This window comes from Salvia splendens, chromosome 7 (assembly GCF_004379255.2).
Source record: "Salvia splendens isolate huo1 chromosome 7, SspV2, whole genome shotgun sequence".
NCBI classification, from domain to species: domain Eukaryota; kingdom Viridiplantae; phylum Streptophyta; class Magnoliopsida; order Lamiales; family Lamiaceae; genus Salvia; species Salvia splendens.
Window position 1 is genome coordinate 32,637,823 of NC_056038.1, and position 14,316 is coordinate 32,652,138.

Consider the following 14,316-nt stretch of genomic DNA (forward strand, 5'->3'; position numbering starts at 1 on the left):
GTAGTTGACAAAAAAATAAAAATAATAAAAAAAATAAAAAATCGAAAAAAAAATTTAATTTTTTTAAAAAAATAAAAAAATATTTATTAAATAAAATGTATGATGAAATTACCATTCTGCCCTTTCACAATTAATTAATGTAAAAATATTTTTCATGTGGTAAATTCTGGACCACTCATTTAATAAAAATGAGTGGCTAATAATGCATCTCAATTCTCAATTAGGCTAAAAAATCTCAATTGATCACAACCCTATATATATATATATAATATGCATTTCCTGAATTCGGTAAAAGCAGTTCAGTTTCCTTTTCCAAGCATGTCTCCCTCCGGTTTGTTCCAAACAGTTTCCATGCTGTTCCTTGCTCATTTTGTGGTCCTACTCGTTTTCACACTGCAAACTGCAGAGACGCGGAGGTTGGCTGCAATTAACTCTTCAATCTCTGCATTTTTTGTGTTCGGTGACTCTACAGCTGATTCTGGCAACAACAACTATATTCCCACTATTAGTCGGAGCAACTTCCCGCCCTATGGCAAGGATCTTCCTGACCACATCTCCACCGGAAGGTTTACTAACGGCAAGCTCGTCCCTGACTATTTGTGTAAGTGTTTTCCTATTTTTCATTCATAATTTTGCAAGCAAATATAACTTACATGACAACAAAGTTCAACTTAGTTGGTAAGATTCTGCGACCAGTATGTCCAGAATTGAGATGTACTGTCTGTATCTTGTGATGTAAAACATTCTAACAAGATTACTTAATTTGTATATGGATAACAAAAAAGTATACTAAATCAAGAAAGTCTTGAGTTATCCATCAACTAGTTTGTAAAGTACATGAAGAAGTCCCTTTAATGTTATATTTGTGAAAGTGCAGCTTCTTATGCCGGGATCAAAGACATGATACCGCCATACTTAGACCCCACGCTCACCGTTGATGACCTCAAGACCGGAGTTTGTTTTGCTTCTGCCGGCACTGGCTTCGACCCCCTTACCGCCCAAATCAATGTCTCTCTTTCACCCTCTATCTCTCTCACACACAACACAAATGTGACACGTATTTTGACTATGGTGGATTTGTGGAAATGCAGGGGGTGATTCCTATACAAAAGCAACTGAAATATTTCAAAGAGTACAAATCAAGAATGGAAGTGGAGATTGGAAAGAAGAACACGAGAAGGCTGATAAGTAGTGCTTTTTTTCTAATAAGCGCGGGGACTAACGATTTTATGGTTAATTATTATGGGCCCACCAAAATTCGAAGCAAAACCTACAATATTTCTGCATATCAAGATTTCATACTGCAGCAAGGCCAGCAACTCATTCAGGTACTACTATAATCTCTCCTTCACTATTGCATAAACATATTACTGATTCATTCCAATTTCTTATACAACTATATTATTCTACGTGAGTTAGTTACTACCTCCATAAATGTTTGTCTCATTTCACTTTTTACCATTTTTGGTAGTGGATCTCATATTCCACTAACTCATTCGAACTCATATTTTATTATAAAACTAATATGTAAAAGTAGGACCCACAATCCACTAACTTTTTCAACTCGCTTTCCATTACATTTTTTAAAATCCTTGTTGTGTCAAAGTGGGACAATACTTGAGGGACGGAGGTAGTATATTATTCTAAGTGCTGCCGACAGCCTTACTCGAGTAAAGAGTGTGTACTATCTGTTGGACTGTTCAACCATCAGTAGTAATAATATTCATATTTATGAGGTGGGCCACATTAAGTAGAGTCTGGTAGAACTTAAATTAGTTGGTTTTTTTTAAGGGAATTGTTAGTTATGAAAAACTATAAAGTAGGGAGTAGTACTAAATTTAAAGACCATAATGATGGTATGTTCTAAATCAGATATAAGGAAAATTAAAGAATGAACAGAAAAGAAATACTCCCCAACTATGTGGAATGTGGAAATAGAAACAAATTCAATAAGAGGTTACAACCACTTCATAAATTCATATGAGGTTTTAAATATAATAGGAGTAATATATTTATGTGGCATTATACATACGGCACCATACATTTTAATTAACTCTTTAGGAGATATACGACAGTCCATACATTGTGGATAAAGGAAAGAGATCGTTCATAGCCACTCAAATAAAAAATAGGGTTATCATTTTTTTCCAGATTTTCGGTGGTACTAGATTTATAAATTTATTCCAATTTTTTTAAATATCAATTTTATACGTGTTGTTTAAAATCATATCCAATAATTCAAAATCCATCACTAGATTAATCATTTGGCGCCTTGTTATTGATTTGACATGTGAGAGATTTATGTGTAAAGTTTCTTTCGAAACGTGTCAAATATGATCAAAGCATAAAATTTGTTGCAATAGAAAATACATATGTCAAGTCAACAGTTTGGCGCTGAAAATTAATCTAGCAATAGTATGTGATTATGATTCAAAACGTTAGTAAAATTAATATTTAGCTGAAAATTCTAGCGATAATATTTGATTATGTTTCAAAACTTTGATTAGGTACAAAATTAATATTTTAGCAATGAACCATAGATTTCAAATAATTCTAAAAAAATAGATAGAAACTATAATTGGCTCTAGAAACACATTTTTCTTTGACTATTATCTCACCCATTTTTAGAGGTGTACGAGTTATTGTAAGATAGATTGATGAATCGCTGCTATGAAGAAAGGTTTTAAGTTCGGGAAACGTCAAGGAGCTGAAACTCTTCAGCTACCGTTGGATCGCGCGCCTCACTCAACTTTAAATCTCACCCGTTCGATTAGCTTTTCGACCGTTAGAAACTTAGAGGTTAAATAGTTAGTTAGAGCTGTTGTAACAGTAGTTAGCTCATTGTGTAATCTTCATCCGATTTCAATGATAATCCTCTCTCAAGATTCTCCATACAATCTCTAAATCAAAACACGCATTCGCACGCACACTCAATCGAAGATCAAACTTAACAATTGGCGCCATCCGGTGGGAAGGAGATTCTTGCGTTGATCTTGCGAAAAGGAATCGAATCTACGAAGCGAAATGGCTGCACGTTTTGAGGCGGAGAAATTCACAGGTAAAAATGATTTTGCTCTTTGGAAGATGAAGATGCGGGCGATGCTTACACAGCAAGGCCTTGCATCCGCATTGGAAGTGAAACCGAAGGGGGCGGAGCCTGAAAATCTGGAAGAGAAGGTGATTCAACAACGTGCGGAAAATGAAGCGAAGGCCTACAACACGATTGTACTATGCCTTGGAGATAAGGTGTTGCGGGAAATCGCGAGAGAGAAGACGGCAGCAGGTATAATGGCTAAACTTGAGGATTTATGCCTTACTAAATCGCTAGCGAATAGGTTGATTATGAAGCAGCGGTTGTATTCATATAAATTCTTGGAAGGAAAGGGGGTGTTGGAGCAGTTGGAGGATTTTAATAAAACTATCGATGATCTGGAGAATATAGATGTATCGATAGGTGATGAGGATAAGGCAATTCTGCTATTGAATGCGTTACCATCACAGTATGATCAACTGCGCGATGCTATTTTGTATGGGCGTGAGAGGACGGTGACGTTCCTCGAGGTGCAGACAGCCTTGAGATCGAAGGAGCTGCAAAATCTTGAGATGAAAGGAGGAAATTCATTCTCTGAAAGCTTGAACGTGAAGAAGTTCAAAGGGAAAAACCCATACAAGAAGCAGACTGATACACCAAAGTTTGTGCCGAATGAAGGACAAAAGGAAACCCGTTCTTGTCATTGGTGCAAGAAACCCGGTCACCTCAAGAAAGACTGTTTTGGTTGGAAAAGAAAGCAGCAAGAAGGTGGTGGAACAAAGGCTGTAAACTCAATTGAGGAGGTTGAAGATGATGAGCCTCCAGTGGCTTTGAATGTAGCAGACAAAAAGGATTGTGGTTCCTGGATCATGGACTCGAGTTGTAGTTTCCACATGAGCCACAATCTTTCTTGGTTTGAGAGCATAAAAGAAACATCAGGGTCTGTAATTCTGGGGAATAATCAGACTTGTTCCATCAAGGGGATTGGGGTGATCAGACTTCGGGTTGAACATGGTAGCAACATTTTGTTGAGTAAAGTCAGGTATATACCAGATATAAAGAGAAACCTGATATCATTAGGCACCCTTGAGAAGAAGGGATATAAATTTGTCTCTGAGGCTGGTGTCATGACCATAAGCAAGTCAGGAAAATTGTTGATGAAGGCTGAGAGAAAAGGGAGTTTATATTACATGACTGCTACTGTACAGAAGAGTGAATCAGAAGAATCATATGCTTTGGTTGCTGAAAATCTCAGAACTTGGCATGGCAGGCTGGGACATCCAGCCTTAGGCACTATAAAGGAGCTGGTAAAAAGAGGGCTCCTACATTGTGATGAAACAGAAGAAGATAGTACATTTCAATGTGAAGAATGTATGCTGGGAAAGGCAAAGAAGCTTAGCAATCCAAAGGCCAATCACACCTCCACAAAGCCACTTGATTATGCTCATAGTGACTTGTGGGGGCCTGCTCAAGTGAATTCCATTGGAGGGGGAAGATACTACATGAGCATCATAGATGACTACACAAGAAAGGTATGGATCTACATCTTAAAGGAAAAATCAGAAGCATTCTCTAAATTCAGGCACTGGTGCATAGAGATGGAGGCAGAAAAGCATACAAGTCTGGGCTGCCTGAGAACCGACAATGGATTGGAGTACTTGTCAAGGGAATTTGATGAGTTTTGCAAGGAAATAGGCATCAGGAGGCATAGAACGGTTCCCCTCAATCCACAGCAAAATGGAGTGGCAGAGAGGGCAAACCGCACAATTCTTGAGAGAACTAGATGTTTACTGATTGCTGCTGGTCTTGAAAAGAGGTTCTGGGCAGAGGCTGCTGCCACGGCTGTGATCTTGATGAACAAATGCCCTTCATCTTCTATAAATGGAGACATACCAGACAATAGATGGTTTGGGAGGCAGTGCACTTATGAGAATTTGAGGACCTTTGGTTGTAAAGCTTTTGCACACATCAAGCAGGGAAAACTTGAAGCAAGGGTGGTTAAATGTATCATGTTGGGGTATCAACCCGGTGTAAAAGGCTATAGGCTCTGGTGTGTTGAGCCTGGAAAAGGAAGAATAATAATCAGCAGGGATGTTGCTTTCTGGGGAAATGATTTGCCTTTTAAGAAAAGGTCAGATGCTACTACTTCTGATAATGCAGAGAGGATAGTTGCTCCTACACTTACTGAGTTTGAGGTGGAGCATGGGGAAGAGAATATGGGTGGAAATGCTGCTGAAACTGGTGAGAGCAATGTACCAGATCCACCTCCACAATCCAACACTGATGATAAGGCTGACTGGAAACTGACTCGAGATAGAGTAAGAAGAGTTGTGAAGCCCTCAACAAGGTATTCAGATGCAGAATACCTGTACTTTTGTCTGATGGCTGCAGAAGAGGTTGAATATTCTGAGCCAAATACATATGAGGAAGCTGTTAGTGCAACAGATTCTGATAAATGGAAGCAGACAATGATTGATGAAATTGACTCATTACTGAAAAATGGTACATGGGTGTTGGTTGAAAGGCCGAATGGAAGGAGAATAGTCAGTTGTAAATGGATTTTCAAAAGAAAGTTAGAAGGTGGTGATGGTGATAAAGTCAGACACAAAGCTAGATTGGTTGCAAGGGGTTTCACACAAGAATATGGCATTGATTATGAAGAGGTGTTTTCTCCCGTGGTCAAACATACTTCTAATCAGAATTCTGTTGGCTATAGTGGCAAGAAAGGATTGGGAGCTAGAACAACTAGATGTTAAAACAGCCTTTTTGCTTGGTGAGCTCAAAGAGACTATTTATATGGTTCAACCCAGGGGATTTGTGAAGGCTGGACATGAGAGCAAGGTTTGCTTATTAAAGAAGAGCATTTATGGGTTGAAGCAAGCCAGCCGTCAGTGGCATATGAAGTTCAATGAGCACATGGTGAAGTCTGGTTTTCTGAGGTCTTCTTATGATGGATGTGTCTATATTAAGAGTGTAGATGGAGCTGCTGTGGCTTATCTACTCTTGTATGTAGATGATATGTTGCTAGCCGGAGCTGATATGAATGAAGTACAGAAGGTGAAGCATGATCTCAGTAATGCATTTGAGATGAAAGACCTAGGGCCCGCCAGAAGAATTCTGGGCATGGCCATAATCAGGAGCAGGGAAAAGAAGCAAATCTATCTTACCCAATCTGAATATGTCTCTAGGCTGTTGAGAAGGTTCAAGATGGAAGAAACAAAGAAAGTGGCAGTGCCTATGGCTCAACATTACAAGCTGATAGCAAGCCAACAGCCAAGAACTGAAGCTGAGATGAGGGAAATGCAGAATATACCTTATGCTAACATTATTGGAAGCATAATGTATGCTATGATTTGCACAAGGCCCGACATTGCACAAGCCATATCAGTAACCAGTAGGTACATGACAAACTATGGCAGAGAGCATTGGTCAGCATTGAAATGGCTGATGAGGTATCTGAGGGGAGCTACTGAGTGTGGAATCATGTTTGATGGTGGGAGTGAATGTGTGGGAGATGCTCTGATAGGATGGAGTGATTCAGACTTTGCTGGAAATCTAGATACGAGAAGATCTCAATCAGGGTATCTATTCACATTATATGGATCAGTTATCAGCTGGAAGAGCAGCTTGCAATCTGTGGTTGCTTTATCCACAACTGAGGCTGAGTTCATGGCATTGACATCTGCTGTGAAGGAGAGTTCATGGCTGAAGGGTATGCTGAAAGATTTTGGTGTGGAGCAAGAATCACTAAGCATAGGTTGTGACAACAATAGTGCTTTGAGTTTAGCCAAGCACCAAGTATATCATGAGAGAAGTAAGCACATAGATGTGCGCTTGCACTTCATCCGGGAGAAGATAGAGGATGGTGAAATCAGAGTGTTCAAGGTCCACACAGCTGACAATCCAGCTGATATGCTGACAAAACCAATGCCAAAGTTGAAGTTGGAGTTGTGCATGGACTTGATAAATCTCAGGAAGATTTAATGAAGGTGGAGCTAGTAGGCGAATCATCAAGGTGGAGTTTGTAAGATAGATTGATGAATCGCTGCTATGAAGAAAGGTTTTAAGTTCGGGAAACGTCAAGGAGCTGAAACTCTTCAGCTACCGTTGGATCGCGCGCCTCACTCAACTTTAAATCTCACCCGTTCGATTAGCTTTTCGACCGTTAGAAACTTAGAGGTTAAATAGTTAGTTAGAGCTGTTGTAACAGTTGTTAGCTCATTGTGTAATCTTCATCTGATTTCAATGATAATCCTCTCTCAAGATTCTCCATACAATCTCTAAATCAAAACACGCATTCGCACACACACTCAATCGAAAATCAAACTTAACAGTTATGAACAAGGATTTTTTTCTCAATACGAGTTGTCTTTCTTAAATCAATAGGGCGGGCGACTATATATTCTTAAACATTTTAAGTTATAGCATAGTATTTAGAAATAATCCATCTAGAGTGAGACGGAGAGAATAATTAATAATCCAAGACTAGTATTTAAAAATAATAATAATAATAATAATAATAATAATAATAATAATAATAATAATAATAATAATAATAATAATATATGCAATATGAAGTGCTAGAAACATACTCCTTATGATGTGAGAACAATTAATGATGGAATAGATAATTACTCTCCTTATAATAAAGTAAGCATCTCCAATGGCGGACGTTCGGTCGGACTTCCGTGACGGGCGACCGGGACGTCCGCCATTGTAACACATACAGTCGGATACGAACGTCCCGTATGGACGTCGGATGTCCTCTGATATCCGCGCGACGGGCGGGTGGACGTCCGCCATTGTGTCGTGGGTCGGACGTCCGAGTTATAATTTTTTTTATAAAAAAACTCTATATATACGGCTCGTTGAAATTTTATTTCCGTAAACGTAAATTGCTTTATTTGTGAATTTGTGATTTTTTTTTATTGCGGGAAGTCCTAGTGGGAAGGGCGATGAGAAGGGCTGATTGTGCAGGGGAAGTCCTAGTGACGTGTCAGTGGGATGAGAAGTCCTAGTGACGTGTCAGTAGGATGGGAAGTCCTAGTGACGTGGCAGAAGGTGTTTTTGGGAAGTCCTAGTGAATGTCCGAGTGGGACATCCGTGCATTGGAGATGCTCTTAAAATATTAATGTTATTGACGTAATATTATGCTACGATTATTGAGCAACAAAAATTAAAATTGATTGAATTAAATGGTAGTAGTAATAATAATTTGGTGGATGCAGGGGCTATTAGAGCTGGGGGCAAGGAAGATTGCATTTGTGGGATTGCCACCAATAGGGTGCGTGCCAGCTGTCATCACTCTTTTTTCAGACAACGCTCTTACTCAGCGCGGCTGCATCCAGCGCCTCTCCGCCGTCGCCCGCCGTTATAACACTCTACTCCAAAGCAAATTGGCGGCTCTGCAAAAGCAGACTCCCTCCGCCACTATCGTTTATCTCGATATATTTAATCCCATAGATCGCATGGTCAGAAATCCCAAACAATTCGGTAACTATATATATCTACGTACCTAATAAGAATTATTAGTGGTGTGATCAATTTTCCAAGATAATGAATTTGAAAAATGACAGGTTTTGAGAATGTGAACCGGGGTTGCTGCGGGAGCGGAATAATAGAACTTTCGGTGTTATGTAATCCGTTATCTCCAATTTGTTTGGACGATGCAAAGTATCTCTTCTGGGACTCCGTTCACCCAACTCAAGCCGCCTACTATTCTGTTTTTCTGGGCCTTCGTCCGCTTGTCGATCGATTCATGCACATTTAGCTATTTTTATTTTGTTTCAACTTTACATATTCATATTTATTTTGTGTGTGTAAAGATTCTCATTGAATGCTATCTCATGTGAGGAATAGTAGTTATCTAATTCACGTAAAGTCAAGCTTTGTCTCCATCTCGTTTCTCACTCATACTCCTCTGCTCTAGTCTACAACCATTGTCTGCATGGGCTGAGGGAAGCGCGACGGATTTGCAGCGGTGGGAATAGACGGCAAATGGCATCGATTCAGATTTCAGAGTGAGAGCTGGGTTTGGGTGTGTTCTGTTCTACTCATTTTGCTCACTTCATTGTGAGAGAAGAAAGAAGGAACATAGGTTGGTGGAGAGAGAAACATTGATGATTAATTAATTACTAACTAATTAACATCTGATATATAGACGAATTAATTGATTGATTAATTAAAATGTGGTGGGCAATGATAAAACTGATTCAAAATGATGAATTAGTGCCATTATATATAAAAGGATTATTCCAAATTAAATATGAATTTTTATTTATTTTTTGTTGAGAAGCAGATTTTTTGTCTTCGTGTGATATATTTGCAATTCACAAAAATAGTTATGGTTAAAACGAAATTGTGTTGAATCCCAGTCTTTGATTAGATAAAAGTGTACTTGAGTATGGTGTTAAGAGTTGTAACACCCCTTAACCGGTAGGTAAACCCACCGAATAAGTGATGTCACGTTTCAGTATCGAAAACCCGTGCTGAAATTTTCCTTTTTTCTTTTTAGCTTAAAAGCACAATTAAAAACTTAACATTTATCAAACGGAAGATTAAAGATTAAACTATTACACAACATGCCACGACTACTAAACCAAGTTGACATCTTATCACAGATCACATATTACAGATTCTTTATTCAGAAGTCATCAGATATTATTTCATCTTATCTTATTATATTATCACATATAACAGAACTTTATTCACCAGTCATCAGATATTATTTTATACGTAACAAATTACATATTCTTATTCAGAAGTCATCAGATATTATTTTATATTATCTTATCATATAACCCCTATATCTGCTTGGTTTCAGGTAGGGTACACGGACCAGATCAGAAACAGAATCAGATGTAGACACGGATTTTGTCCTCGAGAGGACTCCGCACAGACCACCCATAGGGTGCATATCAGATAATCAGACCACCCATGAGGGTGTAGACAGATAATTCAGACCACCCATTAGGGTGCAGACAGATAATCAGACCACCCATGAGGGTGCAGATCAGGCAGATCAGATAGGGGCCCATCAGATAACAGACGATCCTCGCTTCGGTTATCCAGAAGACGAGTGATCACATATAATGCAGCGCTGCTGTCCTATGGCATACCAATTGTACCCAACACGTATGACCAAGCAAACGGGACGTTTTATTTCATATTCTTATTTCAAATCTCTTTTCTCTCACATTTATTCCATTTCCAAAAATCACTTCAGATAATCGTTCTTATCGAATTCACAGACATTCTAAACTTTTAGTATATGCTTTTATAACCTTTATATAATATTCTCTTGTTCATTTTATTCAGGCTCTACTTATCAGATAACTTCTTTTTCATATACATTCAGATATCTTTTCATAATCTATTCAGACATATATCACAATATTCAGATCTTCATAATTTATTACATTTCATTGCATATCATATCCAATGTCTTTTATTCATATTCGTACCATTTTTTCCGCAGATCATTCATATCAAAATGAATTAGTATCATAATAATCCACATATTAAACCATAAAAATATTTAAGCACATTATTTAATTAACATCTCACATATAATCACATTATAGCACACATCATCTCAGCCAAAGGAATCAAAAACCATAGAGAGGATACGCTACCTCACAAGCTTATGAATATAAGCCTATTTCACCTTCCTACCCTTCGCTATCTTCTAGGTCCATTCCTTTTGTGTTCAAAACACGCTATAGGCTCCTTCGCCTTTATGCATAATATAAATAGCATTGCAATCAATAACTCATATTTACCCATGATCATGTTTTCATCATTAAATCATCTAAATAAATTAATTTGCTATATTAACTTAATATCTTCTTATTCTTTAACTTTCTAATATAACAACTGCATTGGACTGATTCATCATAAAACACCTTATAGTTAATTTAGAAATTATGCAATCAAGTTTTCATCGACCTTAAATACCCTGAATATTTCGGATAACACATACCAATATATGACAAAGTACCAGAATTTTGACAGTTCGTAGCTGTATTGTTATAACAATTTATACACATAGTAAAAGAACTCCTAAATTCTCCATAAAAATCAGGGATCCTCTAGACTCATCATAGTTATTATAGAAATTGTTAAACCAAAGTTTCCACTATTCTACTCATGCCAAACAATTCGGAGCATGTCACTGAAAAACAGGGGATTAAACCTTGATGATCCAATTCTATTTCAATTCATGTTTGATCATAATTTCATCTAACTTGAGCATCTAACTACTAAAACCACAAACCCTAAGGTGTATTTTCAATCTCAACATCAAGTTCATACCATGGCAATTTAACTTTGAAATTATCCATCAAAACGTGGCATACGACGTCTATACGCTATGTATTCGACAATTAATCGAACATAAAACCATTTATGCACCAACACCTATGGAGCTCGAAATTTTCAGATTTCCAACCTTAATATATATATTGAATTTCATGCTATAAAAATAGTATAGGAAGAAAGACCTTACTTGATTTCTTAACGTTTACGCGATTACATGTTCGATTCGCCGATAAACTTAAGAAAATGTGAGAGGAAATAGCCATGGTGATTTGAGAGAGGTGGCTGCCGATTTTTTTGTAGAGAAGAAGAATGAGGAAGAAAGATGATATCTCATGTTTTTAGTCTCCCAACATTAGTATTTTTCCATGGCTAAAAATGGAGACATTTGGCAACATTTAGTTAAACTACTTGTAAAGCCTTGTCTCTAGACTTCTCTCTAATATTTAAAATAAAATTTGCAGCCATTTCATTCCTAGTTGATGAGTAAAAATCGGCACTTTCCAAATAAAGAGAAAGAATTGATTTAATTAATGTAAAAAGACCGAAATGCCCTTCTATCGAATTCTCTATACGAACATCGATTAAATTTTAATTTCTTGCACAATATTACTTATATTATACTTCTTTTGATCTCTAGATTCCATATAAATTATTTTCCAATGGAAATTCCTAATATTTCTCAGCAAATTCGCCGAAAAACTCTAATCGGCTACTTTTCTAAAAAACGTACTAAAATTCATTAAAACTCAATTCTTTGCTCACATATCTTTTCTAACACTTATTTAAGACATGTATTTCACTTATTTAAGACATGTATTTTAGTATTCCATGATTTATCGAATTATCAGAATTTATTTTGTTATTTATTTCGAATTATTCGCCGAAAACCCTAATTTCGACGATTTACAGCACCGGAAATTCACTTTTCCCTCTAAGGTGGGTTTTGGGGCATTACAAGAGTAGTATGACAACTATGAAAAGCAACATTATGATGGCCTTATAACCACTGTGACAACTACGAAAAGCATCAATGATACACAAGATTCTTATAAGGATAGAGTGGTTGTCCTAGTGAGTGGCTGCTTGACTGAATTAAATTAAATTTTAGCAATATCGTAATTTTAGCAATATCGTAATTTTAGCAATACAAAGATAGATATACATGTTAATCTAAAGAAAATTTAATTTTTATTTTATAGAGAATTAGATTATTTCTTCGTGCGCTACAGATGCGATATATGTGCGATGCACAGCAAAATAGTTATGACTAAAATTAAACTTAAACATGATAGGGTGAAGATAATTAATTTCTCTCAACAATAAAATTTAGATATGATGGGATGTAATAACAATATAATCACTCAATTTAAATAAAATTTTGTTAATCGAATTTCTGCCGTTATGGCCATAACCATCATTAATTTCTGTCAACAATAAAATTTAAATTGTTAATCAAATTTCTTCCCGTTTGGCCATAACCATTCTTCAATTTCATTGGATGTTAGTTATGGTCTTTATCAGCCATTAAATCTATGAACATACTATATTAACAAACTGCCAAGTTAAAATTAGAGGCAATTAACTTGATAGATTATTAATAACTTCCATATTAAAACGTAATCCAATTGTGCTTTTTTACATTCCAAAATAGTTTAAACTCTATATAGCAAAAAATGCAAAGGCACTAAAAAACCAACCTCTTTTTTTCATCTATTTATAAGAAATAGAAAGGGAAAAAAATAGACAGAAGCCTATTTTCCTGAAAGTATAGGGTGGAATATGCTCACATCCACTAAATGAAATTACTACAAGTATAGGATGGAATATGCTACAGTGCTTAAGGATGGAATATGCTCACATCCACTAAATGAAATTACTACTACAAGTATAGGATGGAATATGCTACAGTGCTTAAGGATGGAATATGCTCCCTCCGTTCGTTCCATAGTAATAGAGTTATTTTGTCATTTTGGCACGTTCCATAGTAATAGAGTCATTTCCATTTTTAGTAAAAGTCAACACATTTTTTCCACATCTACTTTACTCTCTCTTACTTTATTCTCTCTTCATCTCTCTACCTTCTTCATTTTCCACTTTACTCTCACTTTACATAACTCACCAAACATAATTTTTCTTAATCCCCGAGCCGAAAAGAAACGCCTCCATTATTATGGAACAAAGGGAGTACTAGTATCTTAGAATTCATTAACATTGAATCAAATTATATAATACTAAATATTTACGGTAAAATGTTAATTAGGATTCCGTTGTAGTCTAGTTGGTCAGGATACTCGGCTCTCACCCAAGAGACCCGGGTTCAAGTCCCGGCAACGGAACTTTGTTTTTTATTTTATTTTTGTTTTATAGGAGTATTTGATTCTGAATAAGCTGAAAGTATATAATAGAATAGGATAACACTGGAATTTTATACTACATTGGAGTATGTTATTTATTGGTTTTATTCTTTTAGCAAAAATTAGAATATTCATGGGTAAAGGTTCAGTTATGATTAACTTTACATGTTTGTGTTTTGCACAGCACCAGCATTAATTATTTAATTTTGAATTAAGTAATTAACTGAAATATCTGTAAAAAAATATATAGTCCAAATCTCAGCGTGAAACAAAGCAGTAGGGGTCCAAGTTTAGAATCATTTGTAAATTGTAAACATAGTTTAATTTTTTTTTTAAATCATGATCTTTCATGAAAATGGTAAAGATGCCAAAAAAAAACCCCATTTGTCTTTCATATGATGTCTTTTTGTTTCTCTAGTGTAACCTATGTATGTAGAAGAATAGGGGTGCTTAAACGGTACTCCGGTTCTCGGTTAACCGGAACCGGTCGGTTAATTGAGGAACCGGAACAGGAAAAATCGGTTCCGATACCGGTTCTAATTTTTTAAATCCGACCGGTTCCTAACCTGGAACCGGATTATAATTCGATTTTATTTTTTTATAATTTAATAT

At 36.5% G+C, this 14,316-nt stretch overlaps 1 protein-coding gene, 1 long non-coding RNA gene and 1 other non-coding gene across 3 annotated transcripts; 2 read left to right on the plus strand and 1 right to left on the minus strand.

The window, feature by feature from the left end:
- The first annotated feature begins 285 nt into the window (after positions 1-285).
- LOC121740763 (GDSL esterase/lipase At5g45960-like) lies at positions 286-8,977 on the plus strand. Its single transcript, XM_042133383.1, has 5 exons — positions 286-601; positions 878-1,008; positions 1,092-1,328; positions 8,260-8,524; positions 8,608-8,977. Exons 1-5 carry the CDS (start codon positions 319-321, stop codon positions 8,799-8,801), a joined length of 1,110 nt encoding a protein of 369 aa, XP_041989317.1. The 5' UTR covers positions 286-318; the 3' UTR covers positions 8,802-8,977.
- Positions 969-11,807, minus strand: LOC121740782. The gene is made up of 3 exons (XR_006037669.1): positions 11,538-11,807; positions 10,666-10,765; positions 969-1,101 (listed from the first exon to the last, which is right to left on the minus strand). It is a non-coding gene; the product is annotated as an uncharacterized LOC121740782 (long non-coding RNA).
- Positions 11,808-13,613: 1,806 nt separating this feature from the next.
- TRNAE-CUC lies at positions 13,614-13,686 on the plus strand. The gene has a single exon. It is a non-coding gene; the product is annotated as a tRNA-Glu (tRNA).
- The last annotated feature ends 630 nt before the right edge of the window (positions 13,687-14,316 follow it).

Excerpts from the sequence above, each read along its gene's own strand:
- LOC121740763 (XM_042133383.1), top strand. The coding sequence starts at position 319 with ATGTCTCCCTCCGGTTTGTTCCAAACAGTTTCCATGCTGTTCCTTGCT. Across the intron at positions 602-877 it reads GCTCGTCCCTGACTATTTGT|CTTCTTATGCCGGGATCAAA; the intron begins GTAAGTGTTTTC and ends GTGAAAGTGCAG. Across the intron at positions 8,525-8,607 it reads CAGAAATCCCAAACAATTCG|GTTTTGAGAATGTGAACCGG; the intron begins GTAACTATATAT and ends GAAAAATGACAG.